At 42.3% G+C, this 17986-nt stretch overlaps 1 protein-coding gene across 2 annotated transcripts in view; it reads right to left on the reverse strand.

Moving 5' to 3' along the window:
* The window catches only part of CLCN1 (chloride voltage-gated channel 1), a 302592-nt gene that overhangs the window by 198126 nt on the left and 86480 nt on the right, over positions 1 to 17986 (reverse strand). Inside the window, exon 1 of one of the 2 annotated variants that reach the window (XM_082267330.1) lies at positions 9380 to 9959. The exons of the other annotated variant lie outside the window; for it this stretch is intronic. Within the exon in view, the coding sequence (XP_082123456.1) occupies positions 9380 to 9562 (183 nt within the window). The 5' untranslated portion in view covers positions 9563 to 9959. Of the gene's footprint in view, positions 1 to 9379; positions 9960 to 17986 lie in introns of those variants that run through there. 2 annotated transcript variants of the gene reach the window in all.

Raw genomic sequence — 17986 nt, forward strand, 5'->3', positions numbered from 1 at the left:
CCTTGTGAGCCGTATGGTGCAGAGGGCCAGCGGCGGTTCCAGGGAAGGCACAGACTCAGTAGCCAGCTGGGTGACCCATTGGAGTAGCGGTAAGCAGGCTGGGGGAGGATCGCTAGCGGATCAGCAGCGGGAGCTGTGGGAGAAGCGTCCTCTCACATGACGGTCTTGGCCACACACCCCGTGATGAAAGTTTTTTATCGTTGAAGTGGCTGTAGATTATATAGGTCAGCCAGTTCTGATGGCTGGGTTAGTGTTGGGATTTTCGACACCGACACTATCACAGCAAGTCCAAACACCACACGACTGTCATGGATGGGATCTATATAGTTTTGTTGATCCCTAGGCTGGTTTTATATGATCAGGACATACAGTGGTGATCGAAAGTTTGGGCACCCCAGACAAAAATTTGTATTAATATGCATAAAGAAGCCAAAAGGCATCAAATTACGGATTAGACATTCTTATAATATGTCAAAAAAAGTTAGATTTTATTTCCATCATTGACACCTTCAAAATTACAGAAAACAAAAAAATGGTGTCTGCCAAAGTTTGGGCACCCTGCAGAATTTATAGCATGCACTGCCCCCTTTGCAAGGCTGAGACCTGCCAGTGTCATGGATTGTTCTCAGTCATCATCTGGGAGGACCAGGTGATGTTAATCTCAAATGTTTTAAATGCCCAGACTCATCTGATCTTGCCCCAACAATCAGCACCATGGGATCTTCTAAGCAGTTGTCTGGAAAAGTGAAACTGAAAATAGTTGACACTCACAAAGCTGGAGAAGGCTATAAGAAGATAGCAAAGCGTTTTCAGATATCAATATCCTCTGTTCGGAATGTAATTAAGAAATGGCAGTCATCAGGAACAGTGGAAGTTAAAGCAAGATCTGGAAGACCAAGAAAAATATCAGACAGAACAGCTCGTAGGATTGTGAGAAAAACAATTCAAAACCCACGTATGTCTGCACGATCCCTCCAGAAAGATCTGTCAGACACTGGAGTTGTGGTACACTATTCCACTATAAAGAGATACTTGTACAAATATGGTCTTCATGGAAGAGTCATCAGAAGGAAACCTCTTCTACGTCCTCACCACAAAAATCAGCGTTTGAACTTTGCAAATGAACATATAAACAAGCCTAATGCATTTTGGAAACAAGTTCTGTGGACCGATGAGGTTAAAATTGAACCTTTTGGCCGGAATGAGCAAAGGTACGTTTGGAGAAGAAGGGGCACAGAATTTAATGAAAAGAACCTCTGTCCAACTGTTAAGCATGGGGGTGGATCAGTCATGCTTTGGGGTTGTATTGCAGCCAGTGGCACAGGGAACATCTCACGAGCAGAAGGAAAAATGGATTCAATAAAATTTCAGCAAATTTTGGATGGTAACTTGATGCCATCTGTGAAAAAGCTGAAGTTAAAGAGAGGATGGCTTCTAAAAATGGATAATGATCCTAAACACACCTCGAAATCAACGGGGGATTACATCAAGAGGCGTAAACTGAAGGTTTTGCCATGGCCTTCACAATCTCCTGACCTCAATATAATTGAAAATCTATGGATAGACCTTAAAAGAGCAGTGCGTGACAGACAGCCCAGAAATCTCAAAGAACTGGAAGACTTTTGTAAGGAAGAATGGGCAAAGATACCTCAAACAAGAATTGAAAGACTCTTAGCTGGCTACAAAAAGTGTTTACAAGCTGTGGTACTTGCCATAGGGGGCATTTTTTTGTTTTCTGTTATTTTGAAAGTGTAAATGATGGAAATAAAATCTAACTTTTGTTGACATATTATAAGAATGTCTAATCTGTAATTTGATGCCTTTTTGAGATTTTTTCACCTTTCCTTGACTTCTTTATGCACATTAATACAAATTTTTACCTGGGGTGCCCAAACTTTCGATCACCAATGTATCATTTTGTATCTGCATACAGCTCATAGCTCATAATATCAGCAAAAATAACTCTTTCACATGCCCTCTGGTGGGAACTAATATTGGCTTCACTGACACACATTGTTCAGGCATGATGTACCATTATCATCAGTCAGTCCAGAGCAATGATGTTCAACCAACCCTGGAATGAGTGCATGTAGACAGAAAGTTGCTGCAGGAGATCAGCAGCACGAACAGTGCAGTGGACTATAGGGACGGGACCCCATTGGCCACTGCTGTTGCTTTGGGCCAAAATGTCAATATCAACAATGTGTAATCAATGGTCTGAATGAGTCACTGATGCAGTAGTAGTGCATGTGCAGACTGAATGACTGCCTGAGGTCAATCTGCGCATGCACCATCAATGCATCAATGATTCATTCAGACCGACAGAATGTAGTCAGTGGTACAAGTGTAGCTGATTACACATTAGAGTTATTGACATGGCCCAAGCAGCTATGCTGCCCAAAGGGCTGGCCTTCCTGTATGTTAGAAGCTGTATGCATGCAAACGTTGCACAAATGTGTACAGTAAAAACACAAGATGCCAGCAAAATCCTGTATATTATGAGGGTGTATTTTGGGTATGCCTCTGTGAATGAGCCCTAATGTCATTCAGTTTGAATTTTGATTTACTTTAAACCTCTAAGGTCCTAAAGGAAAGAGCAAAAGGGCCACATACGGCCCCAAAAATGCCAGTTTGCCATGCCTAGTTTATATGAAGCCTTCTAGTTAGTTGGCTACTGCACACATTAATGATCGTAGAAAATGCTCCTATTTATTTTTGTTTATTACAGGTACTTATATTTAGTGCCATCAATTTATGCAGCACTTTTACATATTTATTATACGTTCACATTAGTCCCTGCCCTCAAGAAGCTTACAATCTAAGGTCCTGAACTCCCATTCATACATACCAGGGCCAAATTTAGACAGGAGCCAATTAACCTACCAGCATTGTCTTTGGAGTGTGGGGGGAATCAGGAGTACCTGGAGGAAACCCACGCAGGCACAGCTTTTTAAGAATAATTTAGTAAACGAAGGCTAGGCAATGATGTTGGAAATATATAGTAACCTCTTTAAAAAAAATGTACATTTCCAAATTTAAATTAAATTAAACAAAAAGTGCAGTGAATGCATTTATCTCTTTTTGTGCACAAGAATTATTATTTCTTATTTTTAAACAACAAAAGTGTCCCACCATTCCATCATCTAAACCTTTCTTTGTTTCTTATGTTTGTTATCAAAAAGTCGTTACGCATGTTTTATCAACCTATTTCGGCTTGATGTAATATGCATTTTACATTTAGTGAGTGAGGTTTGGATTTGAGGGAAGCTCATTCACATACACCTTTTTTTTTTAGGACCTTTTACACACAAGTGAGGATAGTATACCCATACAAGTTATGTATACCGTCTCATTGAGTCCCAGTTCCTAGCCTATTGATTGGCCTTTCTCAACCAAGGTTCCTCCAGATGTTGCTAGGCGTTTCTTGCAAATTCTGCTTCTCATATAGGTAATCACTGACAACATTGATGTTTTTACATATCTGTAATGTTGGCATTCTTCCCACTGACCACCAATGTAAGGAACATTCTTCCCACTGACCACCAATATAAGGAGCATTCTTCCCACTGACCACCAATTAAAGGAGCAATCTTCCTATGACCACCAATGTAAGGAACATTCTTCACATGACCACCAATATAAGGAGCATTCTTCCCACTGACCACCAATGTAAGGAACATTCTTCCCACTGACCACCAATGTAAGGAGCATTCTTCCCACTGATCACCAATTAAAGGAGCAATCTTCCTATGACCACCAATGTAAGAAACATTCTTGCCACTGAACCCCAATAAAAGGCCATTCTTCCCATGATCACCAATGTAACGGGCATTCTTCCCACTGACCATCAATGAAAAAGGCATTCTTCCCACTGTTCACCAATGTAGGAGGCATTCCTCATGGTACCATAAGCTATAAATACAGTAAATATTATCAGGGTTCCCTGAAACCTAAAAGTTATTTCAATGATTCCTTCATGTTAAAAAGGTTGAGAAAGGCTGCCATAGACAGAACATCTTCTTAGATAGGCTGCTAATAGGATTCAGTAAATGTAGTTTTTATGGCCAGTGGAGTAGGATTTGATTGTTACTGGATGTTCTGGGCTCTGCTGGCTGCAGATTCACTCACTTCCCCCAGCATTACAGTAAGTTCTGGAATATAATGGGTTGGGAGAGAGTGAGACACACCCTGGGCTGAATATTCTTGCAGCTTTAGCCAATACCTGGTTGAGAGAATGACCAGCTGGTGGCTGGGGTGTGCACAAATAGGCTGGTGCCTGAAGCACAAGGGTCCTTTGCCCTGGTGGAGAGAGACCCAGCTTTAGGGGCTGTCTGCCCTGCTGCACTAGCTGCTGAGACCTGAAGGAGCTTATTCGAGGTCCCAGCTCAGGGAGTTGGAGGCCTACTGCTAATACTAAAATGTGGAGAACAGTCAAGAGAAAGTATTTCGAGGATCTGGCCTGAAGCGTTATGGATCAGGGTCCAGCTGATGCTGTAAGTAGGCATCCATGTATACATGGATACAGTAAGTGGAGGCCTGAGAGTGAGAGGTCCTAGAGAGCCTGACGCTGCTTTGCCTCTTCTTTGAGAGACTGTTCCAGATTGCTCACTCAGGGCTGTTTCCAGTGTAGGATTCCCCTGAAGCTGTACATTCACATCTTCTGCCCAGAGGCTTACCTGAAAAAGATTAACTGCTACCACCAAAAGTTCTCTGCTAAGGTTGCACTAGTTCTGAAGTATCCCAAGGCCTACCCAATACCCTCTCCTAGTTTTCTAAACAATAAATCTCAGACACTATAGGGGAGATTTACTAAAACTGAAGCCCTCGGAATCTGGTGCAGATGTGAATGGTAGCCAATCAGCTTCTAAATTCAGCTTGTTCAATTAGGTTTTGGCAATAAAACCTGGAAGCTGATTGGTTTCTATGCAGAGCTGCACCAGATTTTGCACTCTCCAGCTTTAATAAATAACCCCCTATCTGCCTAATTATTTGATGAAGATATTGAGAAGCTTCTGTGTTCCTGGCTGCCGTGCATCCAATAAGGAATAGAACCTGTAATAAGTATAGCCAGCCCAATCTGGGGTCTATGCTACATAGATACCATGGTTTCCCTACACTGTATTAGTGATGATCAAAAAGACTGAAACAGCTGTAGGCAGTTTGGAATATATGGCTCTATATTTGCTCTATACACCAGCAGTTCATAACCTGGATCTTGCCATGGGGCATTGAGGCATTATTTTAATGGCTCTGCCCACTGTTCTGAAATGAGGAATAATCTTCTCATTTTTGGGATATGTGATGGAATAAAATATGTGAATACCTTCTGTTCTAAGAAGGCTTGACTGTACTACATACAAGTTGGGATTAAATAATAGAAGTGACCATAGGTTAATATAAAATTTTGAGTGAAACGTGCTACGATCATCATTCTTCTGTAACGACTTTGGCTACTCCTTTTCAGACACCCAATAAAATGTCCTGACTCCTCTTCCACTCTTACCCATGAACCCTGGTTGCCCTCCTGGAAACATCTCATAAACCCACACGGGGCTATAAATAGATATTTCGTGCTCACTTTAGGATTTCTAGACATCGTGCTACTCTGTTTGTTTTCCCTGACCCCCATAAGTGGTGCTAGAATGGAACCAAAGACATGGGACGGTATATAACGCATGCACTACAGCTATGTATGGAAGAACATTCTTCTATACCCCATTACCCTACAATACAGTATTCACGTACTGGAGTGATCGCAACTTCACAGTGAAGTTGATGGCACATAAACAGCAGTCATAGACAGGTGTCACAAGTTGCCCTTTATGAAATCAGGAGATCACTAATTTGATAATATTTTTATTTATTTGAATATATGAGATGGGGGGATCTGTCTGAGGATCACACAAATCGGCAGTTAGGGTTAATGTTAGGGTTTTGGGCATAGTTGGTGTTAGATTAGTGTCAGTGCTGCAGGGAGGGTGGTGTTAGAGTTACAGATTGGGTTAGTGTTTGGTGCTGCAAGGAGGATTAGGGTTCAAGTTATAGGCAGGGTTAGTGTTAGGGCTACAGGTAACGTTAGTTTAAGGTTTACAGGCAGGGTTGGTGTAAGAATTACAGGTATGGTTCATATTAGGGTTGTGAGATGGCTTTGTGTTAAGATTATGTGGAGGGTTGGTGTTAGGAATATAGGATGGGTTAGTTAGTGTTACAGGCAGAATTGGTGGCAGGGTTCATATTGGGAATACAGGATGAGTTGGTTTCAGGGTTATAGGGAAGTTTGATGTTCGGGATATAGGATGGTTTAGTGTTAGGGTTAAAGGGAAGGTTACTGTTAGGGTTACAGGGAGGGTTGGTGTTAGAATTACAGGCAGGGTTCATGTTGGAATACAGGATGGTTTGGTGTTAGGGTTAGGGTACAGGTAGCATTAGTGTTACAGGCAGAATTGGTGTCAGGGTTCATATTAGGAATACAGGATGAGTTGGTTTTAGGGTTACAGGGAAAGTAATGTTAGGGTTACAGGGAAGGTTGGTGTTCGGGATATAGGGAAGTTTAGTGTTAGAATTAGGGTTCATGTTGGGATAAAGGATGATTTGGTGTTAAGATTATAGGGAGGGTTAGTATTGGGGTTACAGGTAGGGTTTGTGTTAAAATTACAGGAAGGGTTGATTCTAGGGATACATGATGGGTTAGTGTTTGATGCAGGGTTGGTGTTAACGGTTATATTGTGGGTTTTTGTTACAAGCAGGGTTGGTGTTAAGGTTGGATGAAGCTTTAGGTTACAGGTAGGGCTGGTGTTAGGGATACAAATAGATTAGGGTTACAGACAGGAATGGCGTCACTCCTTAGGCTGGAAGCACACAAATTACCAAAGCCAATCTAAAGTGGCTAAAAGCCAATGTATTGTTTTGTGGAATCTATCTGGTAAAGATACTTGTAGTCACATTTAGGAAAAATTGATACAGTTTATTGTGGCCACTGGTGGTCCACTCTTCTGGAACTTATTTAGTGGTTTAATGAGTTTACGTACATTGAACTCATATTGAATGTACTGTACATAGATGGCAAAATGTACATATTTTGCCATCTTTGACTCACATGGAGATCAAGAATTCCATAAATGATACTTGTATTCCTTCCCTGGATCAACCCATTCTCACAGTATCCTACAATAATCAGAACTGTGGCTATCATAAGCACCAAGGAAAACATACAACATTGTTTGTTGTTCAATACATGACATACCATGGTAGGATTGTAGTTCTTGGACACCAGTTGCATAGTTTTAAGTTTACAATTTTTGGGCATGGAGAGTTTTAGAACAACTTTTTGAATGTAATTGATTTTGGTGCACCAAAATATTGATTTTCTATCGGTAGTAATATTGGTTTATTCTTGATGTGATAGTATTCTTTTCATGGTGGGAACATTCCCACCCCAGAGGAATCCCTTAAAAAAACTTCCAGGTCTCAGGGAACTCCTACTGAAATCAACTCATCTGAAGACAAAGGGGAAAATGCCTTGTAAATTGGTAGTAAGTAGGAAGAATAAATCTCTTACAATCATGGTCAGAATGCCACCCTTACGGAGAGCTTAAAGCAGAGCTCCACCCAAAAGGGGAAGTTCCACTTAAAGGCCTTCTTCCCCCCCCCCCTCCTCCTCCTCACCAATTTCTTTTTTTTTTGGGGGGGGGGGGGCAGGTACCAGGTTTTGACAGGTGGTCTGAGGGGAATTTTTTCTCTCTCCCTCCCGACAGTCTTCTGGGACTCATCACAGGTCCCAGAAGACTGCAGGACCATTCACAATGTGCTGCGCAGTGGGCACCCAGCTGTGAATCTGTAAAGCTGTTGCCCAAAGTTGAGATGCTAACGCCAGGGCAGGGACAGAAGACCGGGGGAAGGATTGGCTCAGGTGAGCACAATGCTGGATTCTGGGACAGGTCAGTATCTGTTTATTAAAAGTCAGCAGCTACAGTTTTTGTAGCTGCTGACTTTTAATAAACACAAAAATGACTGGAGCTCCTCTTTGTCAAGTGGCGTTGGCCCTGAAACTACACATGTACCATCAGATGGGAGGTCAATTAGCCACAGCTAAGGGAACCCCTAGCAACCTTCCACTAAACCCTTATTAAGAATATCTACTGTAGGTTAAGGGATATGTTTAAGGAAGCTTCTATCGCGGGCTGAACATTGCTGCACTCACCGACAGATAATGATATTTGCCAGGCTCTTTCCATCTTCAATACGTTTTAAGTCACTAACCTAAACAAGTATGCAGCCAGGAAAGTCAGAGTGAATTTCAGGCTCCTGATCTGTCACTGACTCAAAGTATTGAAGCCATTGGATCCACATGATAGCCGACATTTTTAGAAGAAAATCTCAGCAATAGTGGCCCCTATATACTCTCAGTACAGTCTTGGGGTTAGGGTAAATTCATATGTCAAGTCAATAACATTCTACTTTTGGATAGATTGGAGAAGGATTAGGACTCAAGAGCTCCGCTAGACAGATTTACCTTTGTTTCTTGTCCTGTTGACAACAGTTTCACCGGACAGGAAGTGATGGAAAATCTGCAAAAGGGAGCCATACAGAAAAACTCTGCTGCCGGAGAGTTCCCCTCATTTCATGTCAGGTATAATGTTGTCAGCAGGACAGGAAGTAAGGGGAAACAGAACTCCCAACAGCAGTAAAGACCTAACTGGATTTCTAACCATTTCTCACTCTATCCAAAACTATGAAAATAAGTTTTGAGTAGATGTTCACTTTAAGAGCTGCTTTCAGAGTATAAGTTAGGTCTTAAAGGTTAAAGCAGGCTTTCACCTTAAAAAACACCTGGTTCCAGCTGCCTTCCTCCCCCACAATTGGATATACATATTCTTGGCCTTCGGGGCCCAGCAGAGATCTTTGTCATATTGGCACATCTGCACAAGCATGGGAAGATGGCACAGTTAATGAGGTCAACCAAAAGCTCTGTTTTGTCCACAACTCAGACTAGTACAATTTCACATGCCAGAAATTCAAAGATGGTGGCGCCAATAGGGGGTCGGGCCAGCATTAATGGGACTGAAGTTCCTCTTTAAGGATTAAGTGCAAGTTGAGGGTTCCTTTATTAAGCAGGAGGCATTTTGTTGTGCAATATTTTTTTGTAATCTCCTATCTTATATTTTTGAAGCAAAAATTTTATTTTTAGGTGCCCCATAACTAGTCCCCGCCATCATAGCAACTATGGCTGCAGGGACCTTTGCGGTTTTATCAAAGTAATACCAATCAATATGCCTCCAGGAGGTCACATCAGACCCCAAAATCCCTCATCTATACCTGTGGTGTTAGCAAATGCCAGAACTGCCTGCTCAGGCCAACCCATGAACTGCCATCCCTGTACCTTGGCTTGAGCTAATGTCTGATCCACAGCCGTTTCCTGTACCGGAGGAGAATTCTGGCTTGGTATCCCATAGGTAGAAGAGTCCCGCAGTTGCATGTATTGGTACTGAACGTCATCTCCCCACCAGCCTGACTTGGCGGCATTGTTCTGGGACTCCTTAGGTGCCTCCATGGCCTGCATCATCCCTCAGCCCCTGGTTTTTCACTCAAAGCAAGTTTGCCTGTCTCCCACCGTCCGTCTCTCATTGAATGTCTCTTGCCCGCTTTTGTCCGTCTACCATGCCCACAGTTGACCCACCAAGCTATCTTACGACCAGTCCTGTTGGCTCACCACAAGCTTGTGGCTGCTTCCTTTTCATGGGTTGTAGCTTTCCTTCCTCTGTCAGTCCAGAGACCTTCATTAAAGTCTTTTGCCCTTCACAAGTTGCTTCCAAGCGTCTTCCAAGCGTCTCTCTGTGTCCTCTCAGTGTGTCACCTCATTTCTTCTTGTATCTTACTGCATTTTCATGGCCTCTGGGATCAGTGCAACACGTCAGGTCTGTGTCTCTTGGAGGGGCTTGTGGAGAGGGAGCTGGGTTACCGTGCAAGCACAGGTATATAGATATATAGATATATATAGCGCGTCACATGACCAGTTGCAAAACCTGAGATATTAAATAACAGTGAGATGGCCAAAATGACAGTCACAGAGGAACATGTGAGGAAGGAGAGAGGTAGTGCAGGGAACAGCATGGAAGGAGAAGGGAATAGTTGCTGCAGATATCACCACCAACATGAAAAGGCCATCGGACAAGTACTATACAGTTTATCCAATAAAAGTTTATCCAATAAAAAAAGTTTTTTTTAAATACATTTGTGAAGGTTTCAGAAACTTCTTAGAGTGAAATATATTAACAATTAAGTTATTGCAGTAGCAAGTTTCCTAAGCTCACGTCCTGTTCTATTTTGCTAAATTTTGTATTTATAAGACTTATATAGCCCAAAACTGATTCTGATAAAAACCCGGGCAGAAAAAATGCATAAAAAGTATGTATCTAATTTTGCGTACAGATATGCAAACTTAATGCAGCCCTATTCTTTTTTTTTTCTTCTGGGAAAATACTTAAAAATGTGTTTTAGGTCTCAGGGAACACCTGATAAAAATGATTATATTTACAACTCATGTTACATAAGCATGATTGCTAAATTGTAAAAAGAAATGGAGTGGATCATTTTACAAGATTCCTGTGCTATTTAAGACAATCATAATCACAAAATAAAAGAATAAAAAAAAAAATAATAATAATAACAGTAATAATTATAAATCTAAAAAATAAACAATAAAAATAATCATAAAATATTGATAATAATAAAAATATTCATAGAAGAACTAAAAAAAACAACAATATTTAAAGGATAAGTCCACCCTAACACTAAAATCTTTGCATCTATAGACCCCCACGATCTAACACTAACCTATCTAGCCCTATAAATAAGAAATCAGTATTTCTTCTTTACAGGGCTAGATAGATTAGTGTTAGATTGTGGAGATCTATAGATACAGGGATTTTAGTTTTAGGGTGGACTTATCTTTTAATGATCAATAAAAAGTAAAAACCTCCCATGTGCGTTACAATATAGCGTGTTCTAGCCCAATTTTAAAAAAAGCATAAATAAAATGGTTCAATCACGTTTTTTTTTTCATAATTTATGTATGTGTATGAATTTACATCATTATGGAATTATAGGGTGATGAGCTGTGTTGCTTTTACGCCAAACATAACGTTTTGCATTGTTGCCAAAAAGTTTGATTTTGGTTTCATCTGACCAGAGCACCTTCTTCCACATGCTTGGTGTCTCCCAGGTGGCTTGTGGCAAACTTTAAATGACACTTTTTATGGATATCTTTAAGAAATGGCTTTCTTCTTGCCACTCTTCCATAAAGGCCAGATTTGTGCAAGATACGACTGATTGTTGTCCTATGGACAGAGTCTCCCACCTCAGCTGTAGATCTCTGCAGTTCATCCAGAGTGATCATGGGCCTCTTGGCTGCATCTCTGATCAGTCTTCTCCTTGTATGAGCTGAAAGTTTAGAGGGACGGCCAGGTCTTCGTAGATTTGCAGTGGTCTGATACTCCTTCCATTTCAATATTATCGCTTGCACAGTGCTCCTTGGGATGTTTAAATCTTGGGAAATCTTTTTGTATCCAAATCCGGCTTTAAACTTCTCCACAACAGTATCTCGGACCTGCCTGGTGTGTTCCTTGTTCTTCATGATGCTCTCTGACGCTGTCTTTAAACGGACCTCTGAGACTATCACAGAGACTTGATTACACACAGGTGGATTATATTTATCATCATTAGTCATTTAGGTCAACATTGGATCATTAAGCCCCCGTTCACACTGAGGCGACCTGTCAGGCGACCTGGTCGCCTGACAGGTCGCCGTAGGTCGCCTTCCATAGAGAAGCTGCGGACCCGTTCTAATAGGAGCGACACAAGTTGCTCCGACTTAGAAAAAGGGTCCGGAGCTTCTTTGGGGCGACCCGGAGCGACCTGCATTGACTTCAATGTTATGAAGTCCGTGCCGGCCGCTCCGAGGTCGCGGGGTGAGCAGCGCGCCGCGACCTCGGAGGTCGCCCCGGGAAGTAGCGTCGCTGCAATGTGAACGGGGCCTCAGAGATCCTCACTGAACTTCTGCAGAGAGTTTGCTGCACTGAAAGTAAAGGGGCTGAATAATTTTGCACGCCCAATTCTTCAGTTTTTTATTTGTTAACAAAGTTTGAAATATCCAATACATTTCATTCCACTTCATGATTGTGTCCCACTTGTTGTTGATTATTCAAAAAAATTACAGTTTTATATCTTTATGTTTGAAGCCTGAAATGTGGCAAAAGGTCGCAAAGTTCAAGGGGGCCGAATACTTTCGCAATGCACTGTATGTCATTTTTATTGTTTTTTTTTAACTAGTAATGGCGGCGATCTGCGATTTTTTGCGCGGGACTGCGACATTGCGGCGGACAGATAGGACCCCTAACTGACATTTTTTACACTTTTGGGGCGCGCTCCCAGCACAAAGGTAGATACACAAATATGCGGCCCAACGGAAAAAAGCCCAGTCCAGTAGGGCGGCATATTTGCGTGCGCTCAGCATGAAGGAATTAATATCAATCTGATCTCTTTTACATGGTAGAGAATACTGTAGATTCCTTTACCTTTGACACCTGGAAGCTGCAGTGTGATACATTTATATCCATAATATTTCAAAGTAATGAACACAGGTGTGTGGCAGAGGAAGAGTCCATAAAACTTGGAAACATTATTCATCATTTTTATGGCTATTAATAAAAGGTAGAGATATCATCTTGTGTGCCCAGGGAGATTACAAACAAGACTGGCTCACACCACTGGGTACAATGCCGCCATTTAATTGGCTGGCTCCCCATCTATATACAGTTTATAGCAATATACATATCTTTATCAAAGGTAAACATAAAATAAGTATACGTATTTAATAAGGATTTATACTGTAGGGAAGATCTAGAAGAGTTTAGAAGGAGGGCCATGTTTCTCTGCACGGGGACGCAGGTGTTCCATGTGCAATCAGTCCTATTCATGCCAATAGGGACGCGGCAGCTGCATGGACACAGCTGCTGGTCCCAAACTGACACCCGTGCGGGTGCATGATCCCCCCCCCCCCTGCACACTGTATACATTTTGGGCCATGCACCTGCACAGCTGGAAGACCTGTTTTACATGGGCTTTAGCTCATAAAAGAGTAGTGTGAGCATCAAGCTTTTGACAAAGCATTTGTAGATCTTTAAAGCGGAGTTCCGGGCACAGATGTCATTTTTCAATAAGCATACCCCCGGGACAGTCACATTCCACAATGGCTAGCCTCTGATCTGTCCCGGTTCGCACTTACCTTTTAGAAGAAATACTTACTTATAAAATTTCTTCCACAGCGTTTCCATCTCTCTTGTGGGCAGCTGAAGCCGGCGCGGTCCTCTTCTGCGTCTTCTTCCGCGTCTTCTTCTCCCAGAATGCGTCGCACCGGCCCCTCTCGTCACTTCCGGTGCGGCGCCGCATTCCTAAACAGCTTCTGGGCATGGCCAGAAGCTGTTTAGCAGGGGAATGCGGCGTCGCCCGGAAATGACGTGCGGGGTCGGTGCCGTCGCATTGATTCCTGGGAGCTATGACGTTTAGCTCCCAGGAATCATCGCGAGGCAGGAAGTGACGGGGTGAGCCGCGGCTCTGAGGGAGGAAGTACCCTGAGGTGAGTATTTACGATCTACAATTACAAGGTGAGTTTTAAAAAAAAAAAAACCTAACTATCCAATTCCTTTTCAGGTTATCCAGAACTAGCGGACGGGCACAAAAAAAAAAAACCATCGATTTTGTGCCCGGAACTCCGCTTTAAGGAAGCTTTGTTGAAGCTTTAAAAATACCATTCAGCTCCAGTTTGAAAAGGCTGAACACAGATCTTAATAGGATTGATGATTGCCACTTTAAACAAGCTGCTAGCAGGCTTCAGCACTTCTTGAAGATTGTCGAATGCCTGCTAGTAGCTTGCTAAAGGTGCTTTAACCACTTTCTGCCTGCGCTATAGCCGAAAGACAGCTACAGCTACAGCTTCCAATGCCAGAGGGCATCCATAGACGTCCTCCTGTGATCAAGCCGCACGACCGCTGCAGGGGACGCGCAAGACCAGGTTTTTTCCGGCAATTTTTGTTTACAAGTTTAAATCAGTATTTTTTTGGTAGAAAATTGCTTTCAACCCCCAAACATTATATATATAAATATATATATATATACATATATATATACATACACTATATATATACATATATATATATATATATATATATATATATATATATATATATATATATATTATTTATTTTTTTTTTTTAAGCAGAAACCCTAGGGAATAAAATGGCGATTAATGCAATTTTTTATGTCACACGGTATTTGCGCAGCAGTTTTGCAAACGCAATTTTGTTTGGAAAAGAATACACTTAAATAAATTAGAAAAAAAAAAAAAAAAAACAATATATAGCCCCATTTTTTTTTGTAAAATGTGAAAGATGATGTTACGTCAAGTAAATAGATACCAAACATGTCATGTTGCTTTAAAATTGCACGCACTCGTGGAATGGCGACAAGCTACGGTACTTAAAATTCCCCATAGGTGACATTTTAATCGCCTTTACAGGTTACCTGTTTGGAGTTACAGAGGAGATCTAGCGCTAGAATTACTGTTCTCGCTCTAACGTTCGTGGTGATACCTCACATGTTAGGTACGAACACTGTTTACTTATGCGTGTGCGACTTACGTACGCGTTTGCTTCTGTGCGCGAGCACGAAAGGATGGGGGTGCTTAAAATTTTTGGGTGTTGGGTTCCTCCTTTTCAAATTTGGGGCTCCCTCGATATCCACTCCTTATGCGGGTATCACCGTACTCTCTCTCAATTGCTCAAAGAAACAAGGTGGACTTCCATGGTGAAGTATGTAACAATTTATTGTAATAAAAACAAGTAAAAACTAACATAAAAGCAAGGGGCAGTGAGCAGCCACAGTATTGCGGTGTGTATGGAAGACTTCCGGTTTCGGACGTAACCGGAAGTGACGTCACCTGGTTCTTCCCGGCGCGTTGCGTCACTAAATCACGTGACTTTCTCAAGGGTAAGGAAGTGGGTGACGGTCTCGGGTTTTGTAGCTGGACGGTAACCAAAGAAACCATCATAGAAGGATAAATAATGCTAAGATTGCTGGACTGATATAATGGTAACTGCTGTGCTGAGTTTGCATTAGACTTGAGCAAAATATAAAAGCCGTAATGAGGAAATTGATACAGCTGAACGGCCATAATAATAAAAACATTATAAAAAAACAGTGAGGCAGGCAATACAACAATTTTCAACAAAATTTTTTTTTTTCTTATTGAGATCCATTTCAATTATTTTCTACATTTTTAAAGATGATGTTCCTATATAAGTTCTCCCCATGTAAAGGGAAACTAAAGAAACACATGTAGCATTATATTTTGTTTCCTAATCCTCAATGTCCCATAAAAAAAAATGTATAAAAGAGAATTTAGAATTTCTGAGGTTTCCAGCAGTCACTCAAAGCCCTCCGCGCTATATGAAATCACTGCAACACGTACACATGAAATAGCAAAGCTCCATATACAATGCTTTCCCAATAATGACAATAATAATCTGTGTTATCAACCTCAAATCATAAATATATATTTACACACACATATTTAGACTTGTGTGATAATGGTGATGTGCCAGAGGAATGCTTGTTGTCACCATATTGCAAGCATAGTAGAGGCACATCACACCTTATGACAAGCACAACACAGGCCATTACACCTTATTGCAAACACAACATTGATAAATCATATCTTTTTACAAGCATAACACTGGTACATCACACCATACCAGTGCTGGACTGGGGATAAAAACCAGCCCCGGTTCAAGTTTTATACCAATTCAAAGGACTTGCCCCAGGACTTACATCAGCAAAGAGATTGCACTCACAGGACTTGCCAAAGCACTTACCCCATCACTGAGATTGCACTCACAGGACTTGCCCCAGCACTTACCCCATCACTGAGATTGCACTCACAGGACTTATCCTGGCATTTAGATTGCACTCACAGAACTTGTCCCAGCACCCAGGACTTACCTTGGCATTTAGATTGCACTCACAGGACTTGTCCCAGCACCCAGGACTTACCTTGGCATTTAGATTGCACTCACGGGACTTGTCCCAGCACCCAGGACTTACCTTGGAATTTAGATTGCACTCACAGGACTTGTCCCAGCACCCAGGACTTACCTTGGCATTTAGATTGCACTCACAGGACTTGTCCCAGCACCCACGACTTACCTTGGCATTTAGATTGCACTCACGGGACTTGTCCCAGCACCCAGGACTTACCTTGGCATTTAGATTGCACTCACAGGACTTGTCCCAGCACCCAGGACTTACCTTGGCATTTAGATTGCACTCACAGGACTTGTCCCAGCACCCAGGACTTACCTTGGCATTTAGATTGCACTCACAGGACTTGTCCCAGCACCCAGGACTTACCTTGGCATTTAGATTGCACTCACAGGACTTGTCCCAGCACCCAGGACTTACCTTGGCATTTAGATTGCACTCACAGGACTTGTCCCAGCACCCAGGACTTACCTTGGCATTTAGATTGCACTCGCGGGACTTGTCCCAGCACCCAGGACTTATCCTGGCATTTAGATTGCACTCACGGGACTTGTCCCAGCACCCAGGACTTGTCCTGGCATTTAGATTGGTCTCACAGGACTTGCCTGAGGACGTCAAACAGCCTCCTGCATGCACCACGCAGAAGGAAAAAGATGCTGGATATGAGGTTTCCGACAGGAACAAAGGTGGCATCACATCGGCCGAGAAAGTACTCTCTTACACTCTTATGGCCTCATCTGCATCCCGCCACTGCCAAATTCCTAAAGACCACATCCCACAGTGGCCCCAGGGTAGTCTGGCCCTGCACCCTATTACAAACAGGAGTCTACTAGTGTCTCTACATTTTGTAAAAATAATTTTATAGCTAACAAATACTTTGGCTGTGACCGATGAACTCAGGCTGCCTGAGTATAGAGGGGACTGCATGTGATGCATTGGGGTGTCAAGGTGTAATGGGGACTGCATATTGGGCTGTCTCAGTGTAATGGCTACAGTTTGTGTGTGATATATTTGGCTGCATGTGATGTATTATCTGTGTGTGATATTGTGATTTTTTTGAGCTATGTACATGTGATGGAAACTGTGTGTTGGCATTGGGCTGGCTGTGTGTGATGGAAATGTGTGTGATCATTTTGTGCGGTTAATGTGTGATGGGGACTGCTTGTGTTTGTGATGGTTTTGCTTTTGCACAAATGACAGTAATAACCACGTTCTAAGAAAAATTGCAATGTAATGAAGACTTTTCATATGGACTATGAAATGTATTCTGCTATCAGAAAATGGAAAGCAGGAGGCAAAAGTGTCAGAGTGTATGAATGCTGCAACTGCTTAACAGTAAGAAGTCCCAGGGTGGGCAGTGAAGATGGCGTCAAGGGTCCCAGGGAGGACAGAGAAGAGGACGCTAGAGGTCCCAATGTGGACAGTGAAGATGGAGGCCGGGGGCACGGGAAGAGAGGTGCCAGGGGCTTGGTGATTGTGCATGCTATATGGAAGGATGTTGACTGTGCATTTGACAGCGGGACATTTATTCTTTATAGTTGCTGCACGTATACTGTGGGGATCGTAGTCGGCCATGCTGAGAGGGGCAATGGGGCTAGTCTCGGAGCCAGTATGGACACACCTGGAAGCCATGACACTCTGCCAAAAAGAAATCATGGCCCTGCTGTTAGGCAGACAAGGCCCACTATGCATTTACCTAGCACCTACCTGTAGGGTGCTACATTTGTCTTTGAAAGTAATAACCACTGATGAGTAGATAGCTTCATGTAACTGGTCATCTGTGACCTGTATAAGAGTTGGTGAATCCTAGAGCAACACAAAACTAAAATTACATGTTTCATTCTCACACAATATGTTATCCTGGGTACATACAGTATACTGTATATCATCTACT

Source organism: Pelophylax lessonae, assembly GCF_965119305.1.
Source record: "Pelophylax lessonae genome assembly, chromosome: 9".
Taxonomy (NCBI): Eukaryota; Metazoa; Chordata; class Amphibia; order Anura; family Ranidae; genus Pelophylax; species Pelophylax lessonae.